The sequence below is a fragment of the Chiloscyllium plagiosum genome, chromosome 38 (genome assembly GCF_004010195.1).
Source record: "Chiloscyllium plagiosum isolate BGI_BamShark_2017 chromosome 38, ASM401019v2, whole genome shotgun sequence".
NCBI classification, from domain to species: Eukaryota; Metazoa; Chordata; class Chondrichthyes; order Orectolobiformes; family Hemiscylliidae; genus Chiloscyllium; species Chiloscyllium plagiosum.
Window position 1 is genome coordinate 314,837 of NC_057747.1, and position 26,626 is coordinate 341,462.

At 42.7% G+C, this 26,626-nt stretch overlaps 1 protein-coding gene across 1 annotated transcript in view; it reads right to left on the reverse strand.

Moving 5' to 3' along the window:
* Positions 1 to 1,424: 1,424 nt before the first annotated feature.
* bms1 (BMS1 ribosome biogenesis factor) overlaps positions 1,425 to 26,626 on the reverse strand; it is a 117,745-nt gene continuing 92,543 nt past the window's right edge. Inside the window, exons 19-23 of the mRNA XM_043678628.1 lie at positions 23,657 to 23,779; positions 20,012 to 20,159; positions 19,106 to 19,281; positions 18,395 to 18,556; positions 1,425 to 1,943 (exon numbers count right to left, since the gene is read on the reverse strand). Of these exons, the coding sequence (XP_043534563.1) occupies positions 1,719 to 1,943; positions 18,395 to 18,556; positions 19,106 to 19,281; positions 20,012 to 20,159; positions 23,657 to 23,779 (834 nt within the window). The 3' untranslated portion in view covers positions 1,425 to 1,718. The remainder of the gene's footprint in view (positions 1,944 to 18,394; positions 18,557 to 19,105; positions 19,282 to 20,011; positions 20,160 to 23,656; positions 23,780 to 26,626) is intronic.

Consider the following 26,626-nt stretch of genomic DNA (forward strand, 5'->3'; position numbering starts at 1 on the left):
CCCAGTGTATGGTGGATGCTGGGACAATGAATAAATTTAAGGAGGAGACAGACATCTTTAATTAGTCGTGGTTGAAGGGTTAGGCAGCTTGGGCAGGACAAAATGAGATCAGCCATGATCACATTACATGATGGAACAAGCTTGAGGGACTTAATTATCTACTCCTGATCCTTGCTCTTATGTACATGGACATATCTTAGCATGGATAAAGGACTGGCTAACTAATAAAAGAAAGAGATTTAGGATTGATGGTGAGTGGGGGTAGCTGTTTCAGAATGACAATCACTAACTAGTAGAGTTTTACAGAATTCAGTGCTGGGAACAAAGGTATTTAGAATCATTACTCAAGAATTGAATGAGGGAAGTAAGTATATTGTTGCAAATTTTGCAGATGAAACAAAAATAGGTGAAAAGGCAAGTACTGAGGATAACAGAGTTTACATACTGCTAGATGTATGTGAGTGGGGAAAATTGAAATTTAGTGCAGGGAAATGTGAGGTTGTTACTTTGGCAGGAAGAATAGAGAAGCTAAATATTATTTAAATAGAGGAAGACTGAAGAAATCTGCAACAAGGAGGGTTTGAGGCCCTCATGCTTGATAAATCACTTTGTGGATTCCTGATATGGGGGGAAATTTTCTCACAAGCGGTTCGGCAGGTTAGACCTGTACTCACTGGATTCCAAACTCTTTATGAGGTTTTTTAAAAAATTTCTACTCTTGGCCTCATCATAGAATCCCTACAAGTGTGCAAATAGGCCATTCAGCCCGTCGAGTCTACACCGACCCTCCAAATAGCATTTCACCCAGACCCATCCCTATACCTGTAACCCTGTATTTCCCATGGCTATTCCACCTAGTCTGCACATCCCTGCACAATCCTCACCTGGACTGTGGGAGCACACAGAGGAAACCCATGCAGATATGGGGAGAATGTGAAAACTCTACATAGACAGTCGCCCAAGGGTGGAATCGAACCACAGTCCCTGGCATTGTGAGGCAGCCGTGTTAACCACTGAGCCGCCATGTTGCCCTGACATCCTTAATAAAAACATGTGGTGATGGGTTGGTTTCTAATAGTGGTGGGCACAGATGGTAGCAGAATTAGCTACCTTGCATTACTAAAGAAATTAAACCCATTGCAACAACAGGAGTCCAATGCAGCCACATAATGGGCCAGAAGACTGTTGCTGGGCACATTTTGGGTGTAAAACAATCTTAATGCAGCAACCTTTACAAAGGCAACTCTGTGGTGATCAATTATGCTCCCAAAAAAACCAGGAGCAAATCATGCACTTTCCCACTGTCTTCTCCTTTAAGCAACTTGATGTTCCTACAACAAATGTTACCCTCAGCCCGAGGTCCTGTCTGATACCAATTCCACAAACCATATTTAAGATCAGAACATTTAAAAATAAGGCATCAATCACACATTACATTATGAGGAATTTTACTATATTCATCAATACACTGTGCATCACAGAGCACGGAGTATTTAACTTTAAACAAATGTTTATCACATTGTATTTTAGCCTTTCTGGATCAAATTCTGAATGAAAGCCAAGTTGTCTGCAGTCAAATAAACTACAGTTCTAAAAAATATGCAATTTAAAATTTATACATGTGAACAATGGCCCGAAGTATATTTTGACAATCCTCTTCGACCCCCAACTCTTCATGGCCAACTTTCCTTTCAATGCAAACTGTAAAGTTTTGTCCATCAGGCTTCTTTCTGTCCTTTCAGGCTGGATTTCATTCTGCGCTTCTCCTTCTGACCCAGCATACGATGGATCTTCTTGCGAGCTTCTTTCTGCCTTTTAACCTTAGCCTCTTCCTGTTTGCGTTTCTCTGCAAGAAACTCTTTGTGCTGCTGGTGTTCCTTTTTACGTTCTTTCTGCACTTTGTAAGCATTCACTGTGCTCAGAGCAGTAAGCAGGGCTGAGATCTAAGGACAAAAACATTCATTGTTAGGCACACAAATCCTAGTAACTTCTCACATCAACTTTGCGATCAAAACAGAGAAAGTTGACGATTACAATGAACTTAGCGAGTATGTTGAAGTAGATTGGGAAACCAGATCAAAACGTTTGATTTTAAGATTAGATTACATTACATTACATTACAATGTGGAAACAGGCCCTTCGGCCCAACAAGTCCACACCGACCCGCCGAAGCGTAACCCACCCATACCCCTACATTTACCCCTTACCTAACACTACGGGCAATTTAGCATGGCCAATTCACCTGACCTGCACATCTTTGGATTGTGGGAGGAAACCGGAGCACCCGGAGGAAACCCACGCAGACACGGGGAGAACGTGCAAACTCCACACAGTCAGTCGCCTGAGGCGGGAATTGAACCCGGGTCTCTGGCGCTGTGAGGCAGCAGTGCTAACCACCGTGCCGCCCACAAGTAATGGTAAACATCAGAAATAAAGAAATATTTCATAATTCACAACAAACCTATATTCCCTTCAGAAATTAAAATAAAAACACAATAACTATTAAGCAAAATTAAGAGTAGTATTACATTAATGGAAGAAGCTTATAAAAGCAGAAATTGCTGGAAAAAATCAGCAGGTCTGGCAGTATCTGTGGAGAAACAAAGAGTTAATGTGCTGTGTCCAATATGCCTCTTGTTTTAGGGAAGAGGCATATATTGTTTCCAAAATGAGCTGTAAACCTGAGGATTGGCAGATTTTTTATATTTCAGAAAAGGATGACCAAGAATGTGATAGCAAAAGGATGACAGAAAACCACTTAGCAAAAGCTTCAATAAGTAATCAAAACATAACAGGCTAATAAAACAAGCATGAATTACTTGTTATTACTTGTTAGAATTATTTGTTCTCACAGTAGGAGACATTGACATGAATTCCAGAAACAGCTGGAAGTCAAAGGTCTGGTGAAAGTACCTTAAAAAGAAAAGTAATATTAGTCTTTGTAACTCTTACAGCAGAGGTGGATAAATCCTTGAGCAAAAGGGATGAAAGGGGCAGTAAGGAACATGGAGTTGAGGTTACAATCAGATTAGTCATGATCGCAGAGGTTACTCCTGGTCCGAACTCTCATGACCACAGTAATTTCATCAGTGATGTTCCTTCAATTATTTTAAAAATGAATAAATCCCCTGGATCTGACTGCCTTCCTCCTAAAGTTTGAGAGGACAGACATACTAGATGCTACTGATCATCCAAGATTCCCTGGAACCAGAACAATCCATGAGGTTTAACAGATAGAAAGTACAATTCCCCTTTCAAAGAGAGGGGAAACTGAGAAAACAGGGAACATTAGGTCATGTAAGCCTGACAACAGCAGTCAAAACAGATTTATGAGAGGGCAATGTTTTAAAGAAATCAATTGTTTTAGGGTTATAACATGAAGGAGGACATCAGCGAAGTGGGGCATTTGGATTTTCAGAAAGCATAAGAGACATGAAATGCTCATGGGTATCAGGGAAAATCATTAGCAACAAGGATTGGTAAATGGACAAAAACAGAGCAGATTAAATGGATAATTTTCAGATCTCTACCAATGATCTAGTTGAAGAAGCTGAATGTAAAGTAGCCAAGTTTGCTGACAACACAGAGTGAAGCGGTAACACAAGTTATGAGGAAATGCCCAAATGGTTACAAAAGGATAGACCAGTTAACAGAGTGGTAGAAATATGGAGCTGTCCACTTTGATGAGAAAAACAGAAAAATGATGAGAGATTGGAAATTATGGCCCTCAAACTGTGTTCTTGTACCTGAATCGTCAAGTAAACTTGCAGATACAGCAAGCAATTAGGAGGCAATACCTGGTGGTATTGTCACTTAGTGGTGAGGCCACTTTTGGAATACTGTGCACAATTCTGGTTGCACTTCTATAGGAAAGATGTTGAATTTGAGAAGGTGCAGAAGAGATTTATAAGGACTGAAGGGTTTGAGTTAAAGGGACAGACTGAGTAGGCTAGGGTTTCTCCCCTCGGAGCGTTGGAGGCTGACGGGTGAGTTTAGACATCTTTATAAGATCACAAGGGACATGGATAGGGTGAATAGCCAAGGTCTTTTTCCTAGGGCAGGGGAAAGATTTAAAAAGAACTTGAGGGGTATCTTTTTCACGTAGAGTATGGTGCATGCATGGAACGAGCTGCCAGAGAAACTGGTTGAGGCAGGTACAATTACAAAATTTAAAAGGCATTTGGATGGGTATTTGATTAGGAAGGGTCATGAGGAATATGAGCCAAATGCTGGCAAACGGGACTTGGCCAGATTGGGATGTCTGGTCATCGCGGATGAGTCATTGAGTCATAGAGATGCACAGCAGGGAAACAGACCCTTCGGTCCAACCTGTCCATGCTGACCAGATATCCCAACCCAATCTAGTCCCACCTGCCAGCACCTGGCCCATATCCCTCCAAACCCTTCCTATTCATATACCCATCCAGATGTCTTTTAAATGTTGCAATTGTACTAGCCTCCACCACTTCCTCTGGCAGGTCATTCCAACCTCTATGTGAAAAAGTTGCCCCTTAGGTCTCTTTTATATCCTTCTCACTAAATCTTGCCCTCTAGTTCTGGACTTACCCCACCCCAGGGAAAAGACTTTGTCTATTTATCCTATCCATGCCCCTCATGATTTTATAAGGTCACCCCTCAGCCTCTGATGCTCCAGGTAAAACAGCCCCAGCTATAACTCAAATCCTCCAACCCTGGCAACATCCTTGTAAATCTTTTCCGAACCCTTTCAAGTTTCACGACATCTTTCTGATAGGAAGGAGACCAGAATTGCATGCGATATTCCAACAGTAGCCTAACCAATGTCTTGTACAGACGCAATATGACCTCCCAACTCATGTACTCAATACTCTGACCAATAAAAGAAAGCATACCAAATGCCTTCTTCACTATCCTATGAGTTGGACTGAAGGGTTGGTTTCCAATGCCGCTGACTCTATGACTAGTAATCCCTAGACCCAAATAATGTTCTAGGGAACAAGGTTTGAATTTCACCACAGTAGATGACGGAATTTAAATTCAATTTTTAAAAACCTGGAATTAAAAGTCTAATGGGACTCTACCAAATCTAATTATGATCTGTTGTTGTCAGATTAACTGACCCAATGCTCCCTGTTCTCTCAGTTCCTCCTCTCTTCGAAAAGGGATTGTTGTTAAAGCCCATCTGACCTTTAGGAAAGGAAACTGCCATTCTTATCAGGTCTGACCTACATGCAACTTTTAACTGGCCTCTGAAATAGTCTAGCAATCCACTCAGTTGTAGGGGTGGCACGTTGGCTCAGTGGTTAGCACTGCAGCCTCACAGCGCCTGGGACCCGGATTCAATTCCAGCCTCGGACAACTGTCTGTATGGAGTTTGCACATTCTCCCTGTGTCTGGGTGCTCTGGCTTCCCCCCTCCACAGTCCAATTGATGTGCAGGCTAGGTGATTTGCTAAATTGCCCATATTGTTCAGAGGTGTGTGGGTCAGGGGGAATTGTAAAGTAATAGGGTGGGTTGCTCTTCCGAGGGTCGGTGAAACAGGCCAAAGGGTCTGTTTCCACACTGAAGGAATTCTAATTCTAATACATTAGGCAAGGGCAACTAGAGAAGGGCAATAAATGCTGCCCAGCTTAATGAGGCATCTGACCACTTCATACCCAAAAACCCGCTCTGAAAGCTCACAAAATATGAGGAAAGTTGTGACAAATTCAATCATATAGCTGAGACAATCTATAACATGCAAAAACAATCAGCAACATCTTAAAGCAAACAACCAACAACATTCTTTAAAAAGCCAATTTGCCCCATGGTTATTGCATCTTTTAAAAGATTCCAGGATCTGGATCTTCACTTAAAAAAAAACTAACCAGCTCTCCCTTGGGCCATACCATATATGTGTAACATTGTTTCTTGAAATCCTTCCATTAGTTTGAGATATATTGTTTATATTCTATATCATTTACAGACAGAAGCAAAAACATTACTTCCACCCACATTCAGTGGTGGACCAAGGTAAGGGGGCAATTATTTAGCACAAAGCTGAAGAGAAGTTTCTTCACTCAAAAGGTTTCTGAATCTTTGAAATTACCTATTCTACAGAGCTGTGGATGCCATATGCTATTCAAGACAGAAGTCAACTTTCAGATATTAAGAGAATCAAAAGGAAATAGAAATAGTCAAGAGACTAACCAAGTTGGAGGTCTTCAATATATTCAATGGCAGAGCAGACTTGAGGGGTCAAAGATCTACCTTTGTACCTATTTCTTGAACTTTCCATGACCAAGTTGCTTCAGTGTCTCCTGGATACTATTTTCTCTTTTATTCCCATGAAAAAAATAAACCAGTACTACCTCAAAAGTTAATCGTTCATGGATAAACTGTGCAAGTCACTCGAAAAACACACAAGATCCAGGCTATCTCAGCAAGTTGGATCCAAAATTCTAATTAAAATTAGATGCAATTAAATTCTGCCAAGTGTTTTGGTGATGCATTTTGGAAGATGTAACGAGGCCAGAAGAGTACACAATAAATGGCAGGACGCTAGGAAGCAGAGAAACAGACTGCTATCGAGAGATTTCGGAAAGTAGCAGAACAGGTCAATAGAGTGGTTAAGAAGGCATACTTGCCTCATCAGTTGAGGCATAGATTATAAAAGCAAGGACGTCATGTTGGAGCTTTACAGAACACAGAACATTACAGCGCAGTACAGGCACTTCGGCCCTCGATGTGGCATTGACCTGTGGAACCAATCTGAAGCCTATCTATCCCACACTATTCCATTTTCGTCCAAATGTTTATCCAATGACCTTAAAGTTGGCAAGTCTACTACAGTTGCAGGCAGTGCATTCCATGCTCCTATTACTTTCTGAGTAAGGAAACTACCTCTGACATCTGGCCTATATCTATCACCCCTCAATTTAAAGCCATGTCCCTTTGTGCTAGCCATCACCATCTGAGGAAAAACTATCCACCCTATTTAACCCTCTGATTATCTTATGTCTCAATTAAGTCACCTCTCAACCTTCTTCTCTCTAATGAAAACAGCCTCAACTGTTCCTCAGCCTTTCGTTATAAGACCTTCCCTCCATACAAGGGAACATCCTAGTAAATCTCCTCTGAACCCTTTCCAAAGCTTCCACATCCTTCCAATAATGCAGTGACCAGAATTGTATGCAAAACTCCAAGTGCGGCTGCACCAGAGGTTTGTACAGCAGCAGCATGACCTTGTGGTTCCGAAATTCAATCCCCCTACCAATAAAAGCTAACACACCATATGCCTTCTTAACAACCTATCAACGTGGGTGGCAACTTTCAGCGATCTATGTACATGGACACCAAGATCTCTCTGCTTAACTACACTACCAAGAATCTTACAATTAGCCCAACACTCTTTATTCCTGTTGCTCCTTCCAAAGTGCATCACCTCACACTTTTCTGCATTAAACTCCATTTGCCACCTCTCCGCCCAGCTCTGCAGCATATCTATGTCCCTCTGTAACCCACAACATCCTTCAGCACTATCCACAACTCTACTGACCTTAGTGTCATCCGCAAAATTACGAACCCATCCTTCTATGCCCTCATCTAGGCCATTTATATAAATGACAAACAGCAGTGGCCCCAAAACAGATCCTTGCGGCACACCACTAGTAACTGAATTCCAGGATGAACATTTCCCATCATCTATCACACTATCTTCGTTCAGCTAGCTAATTTCTGATCCAAACCGCTAAATCACCCTCAATCCCATTCCTCCATATTTAGTGCTATAGCCTACTGTGGGGAACCTTATCAAATGCCTCACTGAAATCCATATACACCACATCAACTGCTTTACCCTCATCCACCTGTGTGATCACTAGCTCAAAGAACTCAGTAAGATTTATGAGGCTCAACCTACCCTTCACAAAACCATGTTGATTATCCCTAATCAACTTATTGCTCTCTCAACAATTATAAATCCTATCTCTTATAACCTCTTCCAACACTTTACCCACAACCGAGGTAAGGCTCACTGGTCTATAATTACCAGGGTTGTCTCGACTCCCCTTTTTGAATAAGGGGATAACATTTGCTATCCTCCAGTCTGCAGGTAATATTCCTGAAGACAATGACGACATAAAAAGTCAAAGGCTCAGTAATCTCCTCCCTGGCTTCCCTCCTAGGATAAATCTGATCTGGCCCAAGGGACTTAACTATTTTCACACTTTCCAGAATTGCTAACACCTCCTCCATGTGAACTTCAATCCCATCTCGTCTGGTTGTCTGTATCTCAGTACTCTCCTTGATAACATTGTCTTTTTCCAGAGTGAATGCTGACAAAAAATATTCATTTAGTGCTTCCCCTATCTCCTTAGATTCCACACACAATTTCCCACTACTATCCCTGATTGGCCCTCATGTTTTTCTACTCATTATTTAATTCCGGATATACCTCTGGAAAGCTTTAGAGTTTTCCTTGATCATATCTGTCAATTACTTCTCATGTCCCCTCCTGGCTCTTCTTAGCTCTCTCTTTAGGTCTTCCCTGGCTAACGTGTAACTCAAGCACCCGAACTGAGCCTTCACAAGTCAGCCTAAGATAAGTCTTCTTCTTCCTCTTGACAAGAGATTCAACTTCTTTAGTAAACCACGGCTCCCTCACTTGACCACTTCCTCCCTGGCTGACAGGTAGATACTGATCAAAGACACACAGTAGCTGTTCCATGAATAAGCTCCACATTTTAAATGTGCCCATCCCCTGCAATTTCCTTCCTCATCCTATGCATCCCAAATCTTGCCTAATCGCATTATAATTGCCTTTCCCCCAGTTATAACTCTCGCCCTGCGGTATCCCTTTCCATCACTAAAGTAAACAAAACCGAATTATGTCCACGATCACCAAAGTACTCACCTACCTCCAATTCTAACACATGGCCAGGCTCATTACTCAGTACCAAATTCAAGGTGGCCTCCCCCCTTGTTGGGTTGTCTACATCTTATGTCAGGAAACCATCTTGTATGCATTCGATAAAAACTGACCCATCTTGCACGCATTGGACAAAAACTGATCCATCTAAAGTACTCGAACTGTAGTATTTCCAGTCAGTATTTGAAAAGTTAAAGATTCCCCATAACAACTACTATGTACTCTCGCTCCTATAACAATCGTCGTTGTTATCCTTTCTTCTACATCTCTAGAACTATTCAGAGGCCTATTGAAAACTCCCAAAAGGTGACCTCTCCTTTCCTGTTTCTAACCTCAGCCCACACTACCTCAGTAGACGAGTCCTCAAACATCCTTTCTGCCACTGTCCTTGGCTAACAATGCCACACCTCTCCCTCTTTGACCATCTTCTCTGTTCTTACTGAAACATCTAAACCCTGGAACTTGCAAACAACCATTCCTGTCCCATTCATGTCTCTGAAATGGCCACAACATCGAAGCCCCAGGAACCAACCCATGCTGCAAGTTCACCCACCTTATTCCGAATGCACCCGGCGTTGAAGTAGACATACTTCAAACAACCTTCCTGCTTGCTGGTGAACCCTTGCAACCTTGAAACCTCATTTCTGACCTCACTACTCTCAACCTGACACTGGAACTACAATTTAGGTTCCCATTGCCCTGCGTAATTAGTTTAAACCCTCACGAACAGCATTAGCAAATCTCCCCGCAGGATACTGGTACCCCTCTGGTTCAGGTGTAGATCATCCGGTTTGTTGAGGTCCCACCGACCCCAGAATTAGCCCCAATTATCCAGGTATCCGAAACCCACCCTCCTGCACCATCCCTGTAGTCATGCATTAGCCACGGCACGGGCAACAAACCAAAGATAAAAACTCTCTTTGTTCTCTCACTTTGGTTAGACCACAGCTGATGTACTGTTCTGGTCACCACGCAATTGCAATTGCACTGGAGGGCGGTGCAGGAGATTCACCAGGATGTTGCCTGTTTTGGAGTATTTCATCTATGAAGAGTGACTGATTAAGGTTGGGTTGTTTTGTTTAGTAGCAGAGAATGTTGAGGGGGACATGATAGGGGTGTATGAGAGGGATCTAGAGAGGAATAAGTTGCTGAGGGATAGTCAACATGGTCTTGTGAAGGGTAGGTCGTGCCTCACAAATCTTATTGAGTTCTTTGAGCTAGTGACCAAACAAGTGGATGAGACTAAAGCAGTTGATGTGGTGTAAACGGATTTCAGTGAAGTGTTTGAGAAGGTTCTCCAAGGTAGGCTATAGCACTAAATATGGAGGAATGGGATTGAGGATGATTTAGCGATTTGGATCAGAAATTGGCTAGTTGAAAGAAGACAAGAGGGTGGTAATTAATGGGAAATATTCATCCTGGAGTTCAGTTACTAGTGGGGTACCACAAGGATCTGTTTTAGGTCTACTGCTGTTTGTCATTTATATAAATGACCTGGATGAGGGCATAGAAGGACGGGTTAGTAATTTTGCGGATGACACTAAGGTCAGTGGAGTTGTGGATAGTGACGAAGGATGTTGTAGGTTACAGAGGGACATAGATAAGCTGCAGAGCTGAGCGGAGAGGTGGCAAATGGAGTTTACTGTGGAAAAGTGAGAGGCGATTCACTTTGGAAGAGGTAACAGGAATGCAGAGTACTGGGCTAATGGTTAAGATTCTTGGTAGTGTAGATGAGCAGACTTGGTAGTGTAGATGGTGTCCAAGTATATAGATCCTTGAAAGTAGCCACCCAGGTTGATAGAGTCATTAAGAAGGCATAGGGTGTATTACACAGTGCAGTACAGGCCCTTCGGCCCTTGATGTTACGCCGACCTGTGAAATGAATCTGATGCCCATCTAACCTACACCGTTCCATTGTTATCCATACGTATGTTCAATGCCCATTTAAAAGCCCTTAACATTGGAGAGTCTACTACTGTTGCAGGCAGGCTGTTCCACGTCCCTACTAGTCTGACTAAAGAAACTAACCCTGATATCTGTACTAAATCTATCATCCCTCAATTTAAAGCTATGTCCCCTCGTGTTAGCCTTCACCATCTGAGGAAAAAGGCTCTCATAGTCCACCCTATCTAACCCACTGATTATCTTATACATCTTGATTAAGTCACCTCTCAACCTTCTTCTCTACAATGAAAACAGCCTCTGGTCCATCAGACATGTAAGACATTCCTTTCATACCAGGCAACAGCCTAGTAAATCTTCTTTGAACCTTTTCCAAAGCCTCCACATCTTTCCCATAATGCAGTGACCAGAACTGCACGCAATACTCCAGGTGCGGCCTTAATGTCTTGTACAGCAGCTGAAGCATGACCTCGTGGCTCTGAAACTCTATCCCCCTCCCAATAAACTCTAACACAGCCTAGTAAATCTTCTTTGAACCTTTTCCAAAGCTTCCACATCTTTCCCATAATGCGGTGACCAGAACTGCACGCAATACTCCAGGTGCGGCCTTAACAATGTCTTGTACAGCTGAAGCATGACCTCGTGGCTCTGAAACTCTATCCCCCTCCCAATAAACTCTAACAAACCACATACCATCTTAACAACCCTATCAATCTGGGTGGCAATCCTCAAGTATTTATGCACCTGACCATAACTCCATTAGCTTTTATTGGTAGGCCTGACATCGGTGGTGGGCAAGTTGTTGGAGGGAATCCTGAGGGACAGGATGTACATACATTTGGAAAGGTAAGGACTGATTAGGGATAGTCAACATGGCTTTGTGCATGGGAAATCATGTCTCACAAACTTGATTGAGTTTTTTGAGGAAGTAACAAAGAAGATTGATGAGGGCAGAGCGATAGAAGTGTTCTATATGGACTTCAGTAAGGCATTCAACGAGGTTCCCCATGGGAGCCTGATTAGCAAGGTTAGATCTCATGGAATACAGGGAGAACTAGCCATTTGGATACAGAACTGGCTCAAAGGTAGAAGACAGAGGGTGGTGGCGGAGGGTTGTTTTTCAGACTGGAGGTCTGTGACCAGTGGAGTGCCACAAATATCGGTGCTGGGTCTTCTACTTTTTGTCATTTACATAAATGATTGGATGCAAGCATAAGAGGTACAGTTAGTAAGTTAGCAGATGACACCAAAATTGGAGGCGTAGTGAACAGCGAAGAGGGTTACCTCAGATTACAACAGGATATTGACCAGATGGGCCAATGGGCGGAGAAGTGGCAGATGGAGTTTAATTCAGATAAATGTGGATAGGGTAAATAGACAAAGTCTTTTCCCTGGGGTTGGGGAATCCAGAATTAGAGGGCATAGGTTTAGGGTGAGAAGGAAAGATATAAAAGACACCTACGGGGCAACTTTTTCACACAGAGGGTGGTACGTGTATGGAATGAGCTGCCAGAGGTGGTGGTGGAGGTTGGTATAATTGCAACATTTAAGAGACATTTGGACGAGTATATGAATAGGAAGGGTTTGGAGAGATATGGGCTGGGTGCTGGCAGGTGGGACTAGATTGAGTTGGGATATCTGGTCAGTATGGACGGGTTGGACCGAGGTATCTGTTTCCATGCTGTATATGACTCAATGACTCTAAAAGCACTGAGTTTCGGAACCATGAGATCATGCTGTAGCTGCTCAAAACTCTGGTGCGGCCGTTTTTGGAATATTGTGTACAGTTCTGGTCATCTCATTATAGGAAGGATGTGGAAGCTTGGGAAAGGGTTCAGAAGAGATTTACTAGGATGTTGCCTGGTATGGAGGGAAGATCTTACGAGGAAAGGACGAGGGACATGAGGCTTTTTTCATTAAAGAGAAGGTTGAGAGGTGATTTAGTTGCAAAATATAAGATAATCAGAGGGTTCAATAGGTTGGACAGTAACAGCCTTTTACCTCGGATGGCGATGGCTATCACGAGGGGACATAGCTTTAAATTGAGGGGTGATTGATACAGGACAGATTTAGTTTCTTTACTCAGAGTAGTAGGGCATGGAATGCACTGCCTGCAACAGTAGTAGATTTGCCAACTTTAAGGGCATTTAAATGGTCATTGGATAGGCATATGGATGAGAATGGAATAGTGTTGGTTAGATGGGCTTCAGATTGATTCTCCAGGTCGGCAACAACATCGAAGGCCGAAGGGCCTGTACTGCGCAGTAATGTTCTATGCTGCATGAGGAGGAGAGGGGTGGGGGGGCATGTTCTCGTATCTTCTGGAATGTCTTGGCAACCTAAGAACCTTCAACTCTGTTTTGAAGAAGTGTCACTGGAGTTGAAACATTAACTCTACTTTCCCTCCAAAGATGCTGCCAGAGTTTCTCCAGCAATTTCTGTTTTCCATTGTTTTGATTCACTGGTTCTTCAAACATACTGCAACAAAGGGTTTTTATTCCAAATTCTGGTTCATGTAAAAGGAAACAAATGGCTATCCAATGTGAAATATTAAAATATTATAGGATTAGAGGCTAAAAGTAGGAGACACTACAAGGAGCTGATGAGACTACATCTGGAGTACTGAGAACAATTTGGTTGTCTTATTTAAGGCCAGATATAAGTTCATTGTAGACAGTTCATAGAAACATAGAAGTCATTCATTCATCCATTCAAGACTGCACCACCATTCAATATGATCATGTCTGACCATGCAATCTCAGTATCCCATTCCCACCCTCTCCCTATACACCTGACCCGTTAAGCCACAACACCCAGCTCCCTCTTGAATATATCTCATAAACTGGCCCCAACAACTTCCTGTGGGACAGAATTCCATACGTTCTCTGAGTGAAGAACTTCTTCCTCATCTCAGTCCTTAATCTTATTCTTGTGACTCCTTGTTCTGGACTTCCCCAACATCAGGAATATTCTTCCTACAACTAGCCTGCCCAGTCAGGATTTTATATATTTTTAGGAGATCTCTCCACATTCTTCTAAATTCCAGCAAGTGCAAACCCAGTCTATCCAGTCTTTCTTCATATGTCAGTCCTGCCATCCAGGGAATCAGTCTGGTGAACCTTGGTTTGACTTCCTCAACAGCAAGAATGTCCTTCCTCAGACTAGGAGACCAAAACTGCACACAATTCTCAAGATGCAGCCTCACCAAGGTCCTGTATCATTGCAGTAAGACATCCTTACTCTGATACTCAAATCCTCTTGCTATGAAAGAGTGCCATTAGTTTTCCTCACGGTCTGCTGCACCTACATGCCAAACCTGTTCCACCATGAAACCAGGTCTTGCTGCACCTCATTTTTCTGAACTGCCACCATGCAGATAATATTCTGCCTTCCTGTTTTTTGACCAAAGTGGATTCACCTTATATTGCATTTGCCAAGTATTTGCCCACTCAGCTAGTCTGTCCAAGTCATTCTAGAGCCTATGGGTATCCTTCTCACAGCACAATCTGCCACCAACTTAGTGTCATCACCAACTTATGGCATTCAATTCCCTCGCCCAAATCGTTGATGTATATTGTGAACAGCTGAGGTCCAGGCATTGAAGCCTGTGGCACCCCACTCGTCACTGCCTGCCATTCTGAAAAGGACCTGTTTATTCCAACCCCATGATTCCTGTCTGCCAACTGGTTCTCTATCCATGCCTCTGATTACCTCTGATACTATGAGCTTTAATTATCCTCACTAATCTCGTGTGGAACATTGTCAAAAGCCTTTTGAAAATCTATTTACACAATATCTATTGATGCACCATTGTCTACCATACTGTCACATCCGCAAAAAAATTCCAGAAGATTTGTCAAGCATGAATTCCCTTTAGTGACTCCATGCTGACGAGGACTGCTTCTGTCCCCACTTTCCAAATGCCCAGTTATTACATCCTTAATGATTGACTCCAGCATTTCGCCCGCCACTGGTGTCATGCTAACTGGCCTATAATTCCTCATTTTCTCTCCTTCCTTTTTTTTTTAAAAGCAGTGGAGTTACATTAGCTACCCTCCAATACATTGGAATTCTTCCAGAGTCTACAGAATGTTGGAAAATGATCACCAATGTAGCCACTATTTCTAGAGACACTGCCTTAAGCACTCAGCGTAGGGAAACGTGATGGCTGAGTTGTCAGCACAGCTGCCTCACAATGCCAAGGACCCTCCAGCCTCGGGCGACTGTCTGTGTGGAATTTGCACATTCTCCCTGTGACTGTGTGTTTTTTCTCCAAATGGTCTGGTTTCCTCCCACAGTCCAAAGATGTGCAGGTTAGGTGGATTGGCAATGCTAAATTGACTATAGTATACAGGGATGTGTAGATTAGATGTATTAGTCAATAGAACATAGAACAATAAAGTGCAGAGCAGGCCCTTCGGCTTTCGATGTTGCACCGACCTGTGAACTATTCTCAGCTCGTCCCCCTACACTATCCCAAAATCATCCATGTGCTTATCTAAGGATTACTTAAATCTCCCTAACTTGGCTGAGTTGACTACATTCCACGCCCTTGCCACTCTCCACATAAAGAACCTGCCTCTGACATCGGTCATAAACCTATCAGTCCTCAATGTGTAGTTATGCCCCCTCGTACATGATGACGTCATCATCCTAGGAAGAAGATTTTCACTGTCTACCCTATCTAATCCTCTGATCATCTTGTATGTCTATACCAAATCCCCTCTTCGCCTTCTTCTTGCCAATGAGAACAGGTTCAAGTCTCTCAGCCTTTCCTCATAAGACCATCCCTCCAGACCAGGCAACACCCTGGTAAATCTCCTCTGCACCTTTTCCAATGCTTCCACATCCTTCCCGAAATATGGGGATCAGAACTGTACACAATATTCCAAGTGTGGCCGCACTAGTGTTTTGTATAGTTGCAGCATGATATTGCGGCTCCGGAACTCAATCCCTCTACAAATGAAACCTAACACACCGTATGCCTTCTTAACAGCACTATCCACTTGTGTGGCAACTTTCAGAGATCTATGTACATGGACTCCAAAATCCCTCTGCACATCCACACTACCAAGAATCTTTCCATTGACCCAAGGCACAATCTGCCTTCTTGTTATTCTTCCCAAGTGCATCACCTCACATTTAGCTGCATTGAACTCTATTTGCCACCTCTCAGCCCAATTCTGCACTTTATCCAATTCCCCCTGCAAACTGTAACATTCCACACTGTCCACTATTCCACCGACTTTAGGGTCATCTGCAAATTTACTAATCCATCCATCTATGCCTGCGTCTAAGTCATTTATAAAAATGATAAACAGTAAATGATATGTGGAGCTTGTTCAAGGAGCAACTATTGAGTGTCCTTGATAATTATGTACCTGTCAGGCAGGGAGGAAAGGGTCGTGCGAGGGAGCCGTGGTTTTTTCCATCAACCACCACTCGCTGCCTTCTTTCAGAAAGCCAGCTTCTAATCCAAACTGCTAAATCGCCCTCAATTCCATGCCTCTGCCATGTGGAACCTTATCAAAGGCTTTACTGAAGTCCATGTATACCATGTCAACTGCCCTATCCTCATCCACACGCTTGGTCACATTCTCAAAAAACTCAATGAGGTTTGTGAGGCACGTCCTGCCCTTGACAAAACCATGACCATCCAAAATCAAATTGTTGCTTGCTAGATGATTATAAATCCTCTCTCTTCTAATCCTTTCCAAAACCTTTCCTACAACATAAGTAAGATTCACTGGTCTATAATTACCTGGGTCATCTCTACTTCCCTTCTTGACCAAGGGTACAAAATTTGCAATCCTCCAGTCCTCTGGTACTAAACCTGTAGACAATGACAACTCATACCAAAGGCAAAGGCTTCCCAGAGAATCCTCAGATAAATCCCATCCTGTCCAGGAGCCTTGTCTACTTTCACTCCTTCGAGAATTGACAACACCTGTTCATAACTAACCTCGATCCTTTCTGGTCTAATATCTCATACCTCATTCTTCTCCTCTACAAATTTTTCCTTTTCCTGATCTCCACAGGGTCCACACTCAACTTCCCACTTTGATTGGCCCTATTCCTACCCTAATCATGCTTTTATTCCTCACATACCTATAGAAAGTTTTAGGGTTCTCCTTTATTCTATTTGCTAAATACTACTTGTGTTCTCTCTTTGCTCTTCTTAACTCTCTCTTTAAATCCTGCCTAGCTGATCTATAACTGTCCATCACCTCATCTCAACCATCTTGTCTCATCAACACATAAACCTCCTTCTTCTTCATAACAAGAGATGCAATTTCTGTTGTAAACCACGGTTCCCTTACCTCATCACTTCCTCCCTGCCTGACAGGGACATAACTATCAAGGACACGCAATATCTGTCCCTTAAACCAGCTCCACGTTTTCATTGTCTGCGTCCCCTGCATTTTGCTACCCCATTCTGTGCATCTCAATTCTTGCCTAATCGCATTATAATTGCCCTTGCCCTTGCCCCATCGATAACTCTTGACCTATCCCTTTCCATCGCTAAACTAAACGTAACTGAATTATGGTCACTCTCTCCAAAGTGCTCACCTACAACTAAATCAAACACCTGGCCTGGTTCATTATCAAGCACCAGATCCAGTGTGGCCTCCCCTCTTGTTGACATACTGTGTCAGGAAACCCTCCTGTACACATTGGACAAAAACTGATCCATCCGACGTACTGAAGTTACAGCATTTCCAGTCAATGTTGGGGAGGTTAAAGTCCCCCATAATGACCATCCTGCTTCTTTCACTCCTACCCAGAATAATTTTGCTAATCCTCTCTTCCACTTCCGCGGGCACTGGATAGGCATATGGAGGATAGTGGGCTAGTGTAGGTTAGGTGGGCTTGGATCGGCGCAACATCAAGGGCCAAAGGGCCTGTACTGCGCTGTATTTTTCTATGTTCTAAAAAACTCCAAACAGTGTTACCTCTCCTCTCCTGTTTCTAACCTCAGTCCAGACTACATCATTAGATGAGTCCTCATCAAAAATTCTCTCAGTCACCATTATACTATCCTTGACTAACAAGGCCACACCTCCCCCTCTTTTATTGCCATGCCTGCTTTTAATGAAAGATCCAAACCCTGGAACCTGCAACATCCATTCCTCACCCTGCTCTACCCTTGTCTCCAAAATGGCCATAACATCGAAGTCCCAGGTACCTATCCATGCGGCAAGCTCACCTACCTTATTTCTGTGTCGAAGTAGACAGACTTCAAACCAGTTTGCTGTCTGCCAGCACATTCCTGTGACCCTGAAATCCTGTCCCAGTCCTTCCTACTCTCATCCTCCTGTGCACTGTGCACTGCAACTACACCTCTGGTTCCCATCCCTCTGCAGAACTAGTTTAAACCCACCCGAATAGCACCAGCAAATTTCCCACCCAGGATATTAGTACCCCTCTGGTTCATAGCCAGGGAAGAAAGAGTAAAAGATAACTCAAGTCAGTACAATGAGACAGTTAATGGGCTGGCACCAGGTTGGACAGCAGCCCCAGGAAAGGCAACTATTAGGCTTTCTTGAAGTACACATTGCTCATGAAACAGAGGATGTTAATTTCTTCCATTTTTTACACAATTACCTTTTTCTCATGTGCACTTTTGATAACAGCAACCCGCTTTTTATCCCGCGTCTCCTTGGCCAGTTTTTCTTGATTTTTAGGCTTGCTTTTAAAGGGCAGGGCTCTCTGCAGTGCCTTGGGGATGTGGAGGGGATTGAAATGTTTCATTTTCCTCTCGATGGGCTGCAGAAAAATGCATACAATTAGAAACAACAATACACAGGTCAACCAACCAGTTTGTTCACAAAATCCAATCACATAGTACAATTGATTACTGAAAATCGAACACTTTGTAGACAGAAAGCAGAGTAAAGTTGTTTCACTATCAGGGATTCCCAACCCAGACTGCTGCTCCTTTGCACTTGGTATCTGGATTCTGAGCCACATATTTGAAATAAATGATATGACTATATTCTACAGGGGGGGAGGCCATTTGGTCTATCGACGTATTCCAATGTTCTGAAAGGATTACTCTCATTTCTCTCCATTGCCACGCTCGCCCCCCACTCCCGATTACTGTCGGGCAAACAGTGCCACAAGTGCTGCAACCCCTCCCCACAACTCTCTATCTGAAATTCCCACTTGGTATCAATCCAGTCTCATTTCTGCTACCTCAAGGAAACTTTGTAATCATTTTGTAATGGTGGTAAAGCTAGTTGTCCTATGATAGTAATTCAAGCTAACTCAGAATCTGCTCTTCGCAGTATACTACTGACATAAATCCACCATTACCCTGTACAAGGAATCTTTGTTTGGCTTCGTCTTAATGCCCCAATCATGTTTGAGTTGTCCGACAGTTCTCATTCCAGTCCAGGTCTCCTTCTCACCACTTGGTCTCAGCAATGATGTGACTGGATTATACAACTTTGGCACCGAAACTGGAAACCACGTCCTCAGGAAAACAATATCTGAGAATCAACAAAACAAAGATTTGCAGGTTAGGTGAATTGGCCATGCTAAATTGCCCGTAGTGCTAGATGGATTAGTCAGGGGTAAATATAGGGGTGGGGTGGTGTGGGTTTCTCTTTGGAGGGTCGGTGCGGACTTGTTGGGCCGAAGGATCTGTTTCCACATTGTAGGGAATCTAATCTAATCTAAAACAAGCAATTTGCTTACTACTGGCTAATATGTCATATCATGATAAACGGTTAGGAAAAGCCATAATTAAATGAAGCATAAGATTTTCTTAAAGTTTTAAATCAAGTTGTGCATTCCCACACTTGGTGGGACACATAGATTCTCCATGAGGGGAGCAACAGAGTGCCAGTGAAAGGACAATTGTGTCCAATGTCATCATGAGCTCACAAACTGATTTCTAACAGGCACTCAGTTAGGCGCAGTAAAATCTGACAATTGCTACTGAGATTTGGTGACATTGATGTCATTATGTTGCAGTTTGAGTGCTGGAGGTTAAAGATTGAACCTTCTCGTTGAGAAAGCAAGAGGCCAACTACTCCTGCCAGACCAGAGAAGCGTGACACTAAACTTGTGCCTTAAACTACAGGAGTGCCTCCCCTTAATACAAAAATCGCAACAAACAAAATATCCGAAATCTCTCTACTTGAATATTCCATGAGCAGTTTTATCACTTGTTGAGACCTTGTCTTCAACTGTTACATTTAAAGATATTTGACTCACCACTCATCAGCAATTTGTCCTCAAAGGAGGCACGGAATCCTCCCTCTGGGGTACGAAGAGCTTTTTTCAGTTGACCACGTAGTCCACTCACAGTTCGGAGCGAAGCATTCTCAAATTTAGCAACTTCCAATGCAGAGTTAAACATTCCCTGTGTTCAGAAACAGCATTTGATAGCACAACCGGAAGAACAAGCTGATTGTGTGGTATGACCTCGGTTCTCAACAACCAACCCAAATACAACAGTTCAACTAGCTCAATCCCAAAGCCCTTCATGGGCACAGGGATAATTTCAGTGAGCTAAAATGAATAGTGAGATATCTGGATGAAAAGGGTTCCATCAGGCCGACGCAGCATGGATTCAGGAAGGGATGGTTGTGTTTGACAAACTTATTTAAATTCTTTGAAGATGCAAATAAGTGCTGTGGATAGAGGGAAATAGGTGGATGCTGATACCTGGACTTCCAGAAGGTGTTCGATAGGGTGCTGCGTAAAAGACTCATTCATAAGGTAAGAATGCATGGAGTTGCGGGGAATGTACTAACATGGACAGAGGACTGGTTAACCAACAGAAAGCAGAGGGTTGGGATTAAAGGTTTTTCTCTGGTTGGAGATTAGTGGTGAGCAGGGTGCCACATGGGTCAGTCAGAGTTGGGCCTGCAACTGTTCATGATACATATGATTTGGAAGAGGAGACGGAGTGTAGCATATCCAAATTTGCTGATGACACTAAATTGTGTGGAAAGGCAAACGGTGCAGAGGATGTGGAGGGTTTTCAGAGAGATTAGATAGCTTAAATAAGTAGGCAAGGGTCTGGCAGATGGAGTACAACGTTGGTAAATGTGATGTTATCCACTTTGGAAGTGAACATAACAGGTCAGAGTATTATTTAAATGGTGAACAGCAACATGCTGTTGTGCAGAGGGATTTAAAAGGGCTCGTTCATGAATCACGAAAAGTTGATTTGCAGATGCAATGGGTAATCAGGAAGGTAACGGAATATTGGCTTTCATTGCTAGAGGGATTGAAATTAAGAGCAGGGAGGTTCTGCTGCAATTGTACAAGGTGTTGGTGAGGCCACACCTGGAGCGTTATGTACAGTTCTGGTCTCCTTACTTGAGGAAGGATATACTGGCTTTGGAGGTGGTGCAGAGGAGGTTCACCAGGTTGATTCCGGAGATGAGGGGGTTACCCTATGAGGAGAGGTTGAGCTGCCTGTAATTTAGGACTTGCTAGAAATGAGAGAGATTTGGCCTCAAGATTAGTGGGAATAGATTTAGGACAAAGATGAGGAGGAACTTTTCCCAGAGAGTACTGAAACTATGGTATTCTCTACCCAAGGAAGCAATGGAGGCAGCTTCATTAAATATATTCAAGACACAGCTGGATAGGTTTGTGCATGGTGGAAATTAAGGGTTATGTGATAGTTCAAGTAGCAGGACCTGAAACGATGTATAGATCAGCTGTGATCTCAATGAATGGCGGAGGATGTTCGACAGGCCAAATGGCCTACTCCAGCTTTTATTACTATGAAACTATGAATCTGATCCAAAGGGGGATGAAACAAAGATGATCAAAAGGTGGTGGCCCAGGTATAGATGAAACATGACAGACAAAAGTAATACACCCAAAACTACAAACGAGTGGGTAACTGAAGAAATTTGAAATAACATGAAACATAAAACTGACCAACATTAGCAATATAACATAGTAGAGTTGAGCAGAATTCTGAAGGTGCAGGCAGAACAGTAAATGGAAATAAGAGATGCAGTGAAAGTTTATGACTGAAGATTAGTAACATAAAAAGGAAACCAAAATCATTTTATAAAAATACAGGTACTAATAATCAAAGGGAGAGTCAGGTTGATTGGCACCCAAAAATAAAACCTTCTTGTGGAGGCAGAGGGCACATCAAAGGTCAAAACTCACTAAAAACAGCAGGGCCAGGGAGAGAAATCATTGGCTCCGCTACTTCTCCCATTTCCAGGTCCCTCAACTAGTCTCAACCAACGTACAACCCACCACCCCAACCCTTTCCCTCAACTCCACATGCTTTTCTTCTATTCAAGATTTATCAATCAATTCAAAGCATCACTGAAAGATCCTTGCAAAACACTATTCAGACAATAACACAGACTTCAGTGACTGTCTCAGCCCTCGTTAACGTATTCTGTACATATCACTGTGTTGACACAGTGACATTAGATTCAGGCATGGGGCAAGATTCAATATTTGCAACCCAGACAAATTGTACAAGATTCATACAGTGGCTGGTAAGTATGTGGAATGGGCTGCCAAAGGTAGTGGTGGAAGCGAGTACAATTTTGTTATTTAAGAAACACTTAAGCAGGTACATAGATGGGATGATGAGTGATATGGACCAAAAGCAGGCAAATCAGACTAGTCTAATTGTGAAACCTGGGTGGCATAGACAGGTTGGGCCGAAGGGCCTGTTTCCGTGTTGTAGACCTCAATGACCTCTATATTTCCCATTTTGTAGAATCTGTGGGAGACTTGCTCCTGCCTGGATGTTTGAAGCAGTTCAAAATAACCATTTCACACCAGGTGTCTCATCAGATTCCCTATCTTCATGATAATCTCACAGGATCAAATCACGGTTCCTGATAAAATGGAATGACTGAATAACACAGAACAACAAGGCAGACAATTAAAAGGTGTGAAGAGAGATAAATTGGTACGATCTAAATATCATTACAGAATGAGGTAACTAAGACTGGAACTCAATATTCATGAATCCTTGACATTTAAGAAGAACAAGCAAAAAGGGAAAGAAAGCGGAGCTGTATGAGGTGAGGGATGCCATCGACGTCCCTGCCGATTACACTTGCAGGAAGTGCACCCATCCAACTCCAGCTCCTCCAAGACCGTGTTAGGGAACTGGAGCTGGAGTTGGATGAACTTCGGATCATTCGGGAGGCAGAGGGGGTCAGATTAGTGAGGAGGATCTCAGACTAAAGAAAAAATGTGAAATCTGTTTGAGGGGAGCTAAGAAATGGCAAGCAGCAGCAATAAACAACTCCTATCAAATAATAATAATCACATAGGGCAAAGTATTAACTGGGAGATTAGAGAAGCATGTGGCATGGGTAAACCTAACAAGCACTAATGCTGAGGAAGATATGTTTCTGGAGTGTGTTTGAAAGCAGTATGTTGAGCAAATGACTGAAGATCTAAGCTATTTTAGATCTAATATTACGTAGTGAGAAAGGGCTAATTATGATCTTTTTGCAAAAGAATCTTTAGCGATGAGTCACCTTAATATGGTAGAATAAGGAGTTATGTTTGGAAGTGAGGTGTTCAATTGGAAGACATGGTGCTAAATTTGAACAAAGAAAATCATGAACATACAAGGGAAGTAACACAATAAATGCATTGAAGACGATCCATTGCTTACGTATTATCATACTATTTGAAGAACTATTACATAGTTCACGGTGCTTATAGGCTCCTTTAAGGCACAAAAATCCCAAAAAGGTCAATCAAGCTAACAAAAGGAAGTTAAGGATTGTATGAAATTTAAAAGGCCGAATAAAGATTCCAGGAACAGTGATTAATCTTAAGATATGGAGGAGTTTAGAATACAGCAAAAGGAGGGAAACTGCTGGCAGTGATAAAGAAACTTCTCACCTTTATGAAGGCTGTATTCTTGTATATCTTGAATGGGAACCCCACCAGCTTGAGTTTTTTAACAATGGTTACAGACTTATCGAGATCCAGCACTACGCCTGTTGCTGCGATTCTGAAATCTTGCTGCAAGGATTAAGCCAAGAGTTAGTTTAGAGAACCTGACTCTTAACAGAACAAATAAAATCTAGATCAAATACTTGTTCTGCATCACCACCTGGCAACACAATGCATTATTTACAAGATGCAGTGAAGCACTGGTCAACTTTCCTCCAATAGCACCTTCCAAATTCTCAACACCCACCAGTTAAAAGGACAAGGGGGGCAGAAAAGAGGGTGGTACGTGTATGGAATGAGCTGCCAGAGGAAATGGTAGAGGCTGGTACAATTGCAACATTTAAAAGGCATTTGGATGGGTATATGAAAAGGAAGGGTTTGGAGGGATATGGCCCGGGTGCTGGCAGGTGGGATTAGATTTGGTTGGGTTATCTGGCCGGCATGGACGGGTTGGACCGATGGATCTGTTTGCATGCTGTACATCTCTATGACTCTATAAACGTAGGAACACCACAACTGGAAAATCCTCCGCAAGCCACTCACCATTCTGACTTGGACCTATATTGCTATTCTTTTGTAGTCATCATGTCAAAATCCTGAAACTCTCTCCCTAACAATATAGTGTGGGTATACCTGCATCACATGAACTGCAACAGTTCAAAAAGGTGGTCAACACCACTTTTTCAAGGCAATTAGGATTGCACATCAAATCCCAGTCTATCCACTGATGCTATGCCCAGTGAAAGAATGAAAAAGGACAATTAAAGATAATGAAATATATGTGCCCTCTAGAGATGCTTACATTCAGGAAAAAAAAATGTAAAAGCACATAATTAGCTAATGGACAGAAAGCAGAAATTAGTGGTGATGAATTTACACTTTTCTCCATTCACAACAGATGCTAAGTTCTGTTTGGTTTTGTCGTGAACCAGCATGCTGTACTGCGCAGTCCCTTAGAATGTGTGTGTTGGACACAGTCACACACACGTATTCTATCAGGAACATTGATGCATGTAGCATGTTTATTCCCTGTGTGACACATTTCTGATTGCTGCATGGCCACACACACACAAGTTGAGCTGGAACATTGATGGCACATGCTATTTAATTTGGACAAGTGTGAAATTTTGTGCTTTGAAAGGAATTAAATGACAGCATTGTGAGGTGGGTACAACTGCAGAAAGGGAGCATATATTATTTATCAATATTTGAAGCTGGCTTGAAAAGCTAACCTGGTTGTTAAGCAATTGCCTGGGATACTTTGATTTATATATGGTATACAGTGAATATAAAGATATGTGAGTTAAGCTGAATCTTTTACAAATGACAAAATGCCTTTTAGCCTTCAGGAGGATTTGGACAGACAATGAATGGATGAGAATATAATGTGGAAAAACATGAAGTTGTCCACTTTGGTCAGAGGAACAGAGGTGCAGAGTATTTAAATTGTGGGAGGTTTGAAAGTTTAGATGTACAAAGGTATCCTTGTCTGTAAGCTACTGAAAGCCAACATGGTGGTGGAGCAAGCTATTAGGAAAATTAATGGAACGTTTAACTTGATTGCAAGAGGATTCAAGTACAGGAGCAGAAAAATCTTGCTTCAATCATACAGAACCTTGATTAGACCACACGTGTACAAAACGGACTACATACAGTGTGTTCCTTTACCATGTGAAGAGTATTATTGCCAAAGAGGGACTGTAAGCTTGCCAGCTTTGTTCCTGGGAATAGCAGGACTGCCATATGAAGAGAGATTGAGAAAACTAGGCCTGTTATCTCCAATATTTTAAAGAATGAGAGGGGATCTCACTGAAATTTTCAAAATATGAGGTAGACAAGGGTGGATATAAGCAAAATAAAGGAGGATGCCAATGAGGATACCCTTTTGCAAAAGATTAAGAATCCTTGGAATTCTTTACCAGGGGACTGTGGACAGTGTTTGAGTCTGTTTAAGATAGAAATTGATAGATTTCTGTTTATTAAAGTGTCATGGGGTGAATGTGGGTAAAAGGCATTGAAGTGTTCAAGCAGCCATGACCATATTAAATGGTGCAGTAGCTTTGATTAGATTAGATTACTTACAGTATGGAAACAGGCCCTTCGGCTCAACAAGTCCACACCGCCCCGCCGAAGCGTAACCCACCCATACCCCTACATTTACCCCTTACCTAACACTATGGACAATTTAGCATGGCCAATTCACCTGACCTGCACATCTTTGGACTGTGGGAGGAAACCGGAGCACCCGGAGGAAACCCACTCAGACACGGGGAGAACGTGCAAACTCCACACAGTCAGTCGCCTGAGACGGGAATTGAACCCGGGTCTCTGGCGCTGTGAGGCAGCAGTGCTAACCACTGTGCCACCGTGCCGCCCACTGGTGGCCTGAATGGCCTACTCCTGTTCCTATGTCAGTTCTGACCATTTAACTGTGGGAAAGGCATCCAAAACCAGGACAGCAATACAGACAGGTTTGCTAGGATGAGCTGTCTGAAGAGACTAGAGAGCAGCAGTTGTCAAACTTAGGAGGTTTAGACAGTAAAAAGGGAGAAAACTGGCAGAGGGCCAATAAACAGAGGTCACAGATTTTTAAGTAACAGGTAAATGAGGGCAAATTTCTTTATACACAAATGGAAAAGGTGGTGGCATCAGATTGTACAGGAACTTTCCTGTCAGGCAGGAAAGAGATGGTCGTGTGAGGGAACCTTGGCTGACGAGAGAGGTTGAATGTCTTGTAAAGAGGAAGAAGGAGGCTTACATAAGGTTGAGGAAACAAGGTTCAGACAGAGCGTTGGAGGGATACAGGATAGCCAGGAGGGAGCTGAAGAAAGGGATTAGGAGAGCTAAGAGAGGGCATGAAAAATCTTTGGCGGGTAGGATCAAGGATAACCCCAAGGCCTTTTATGCATATGTGAG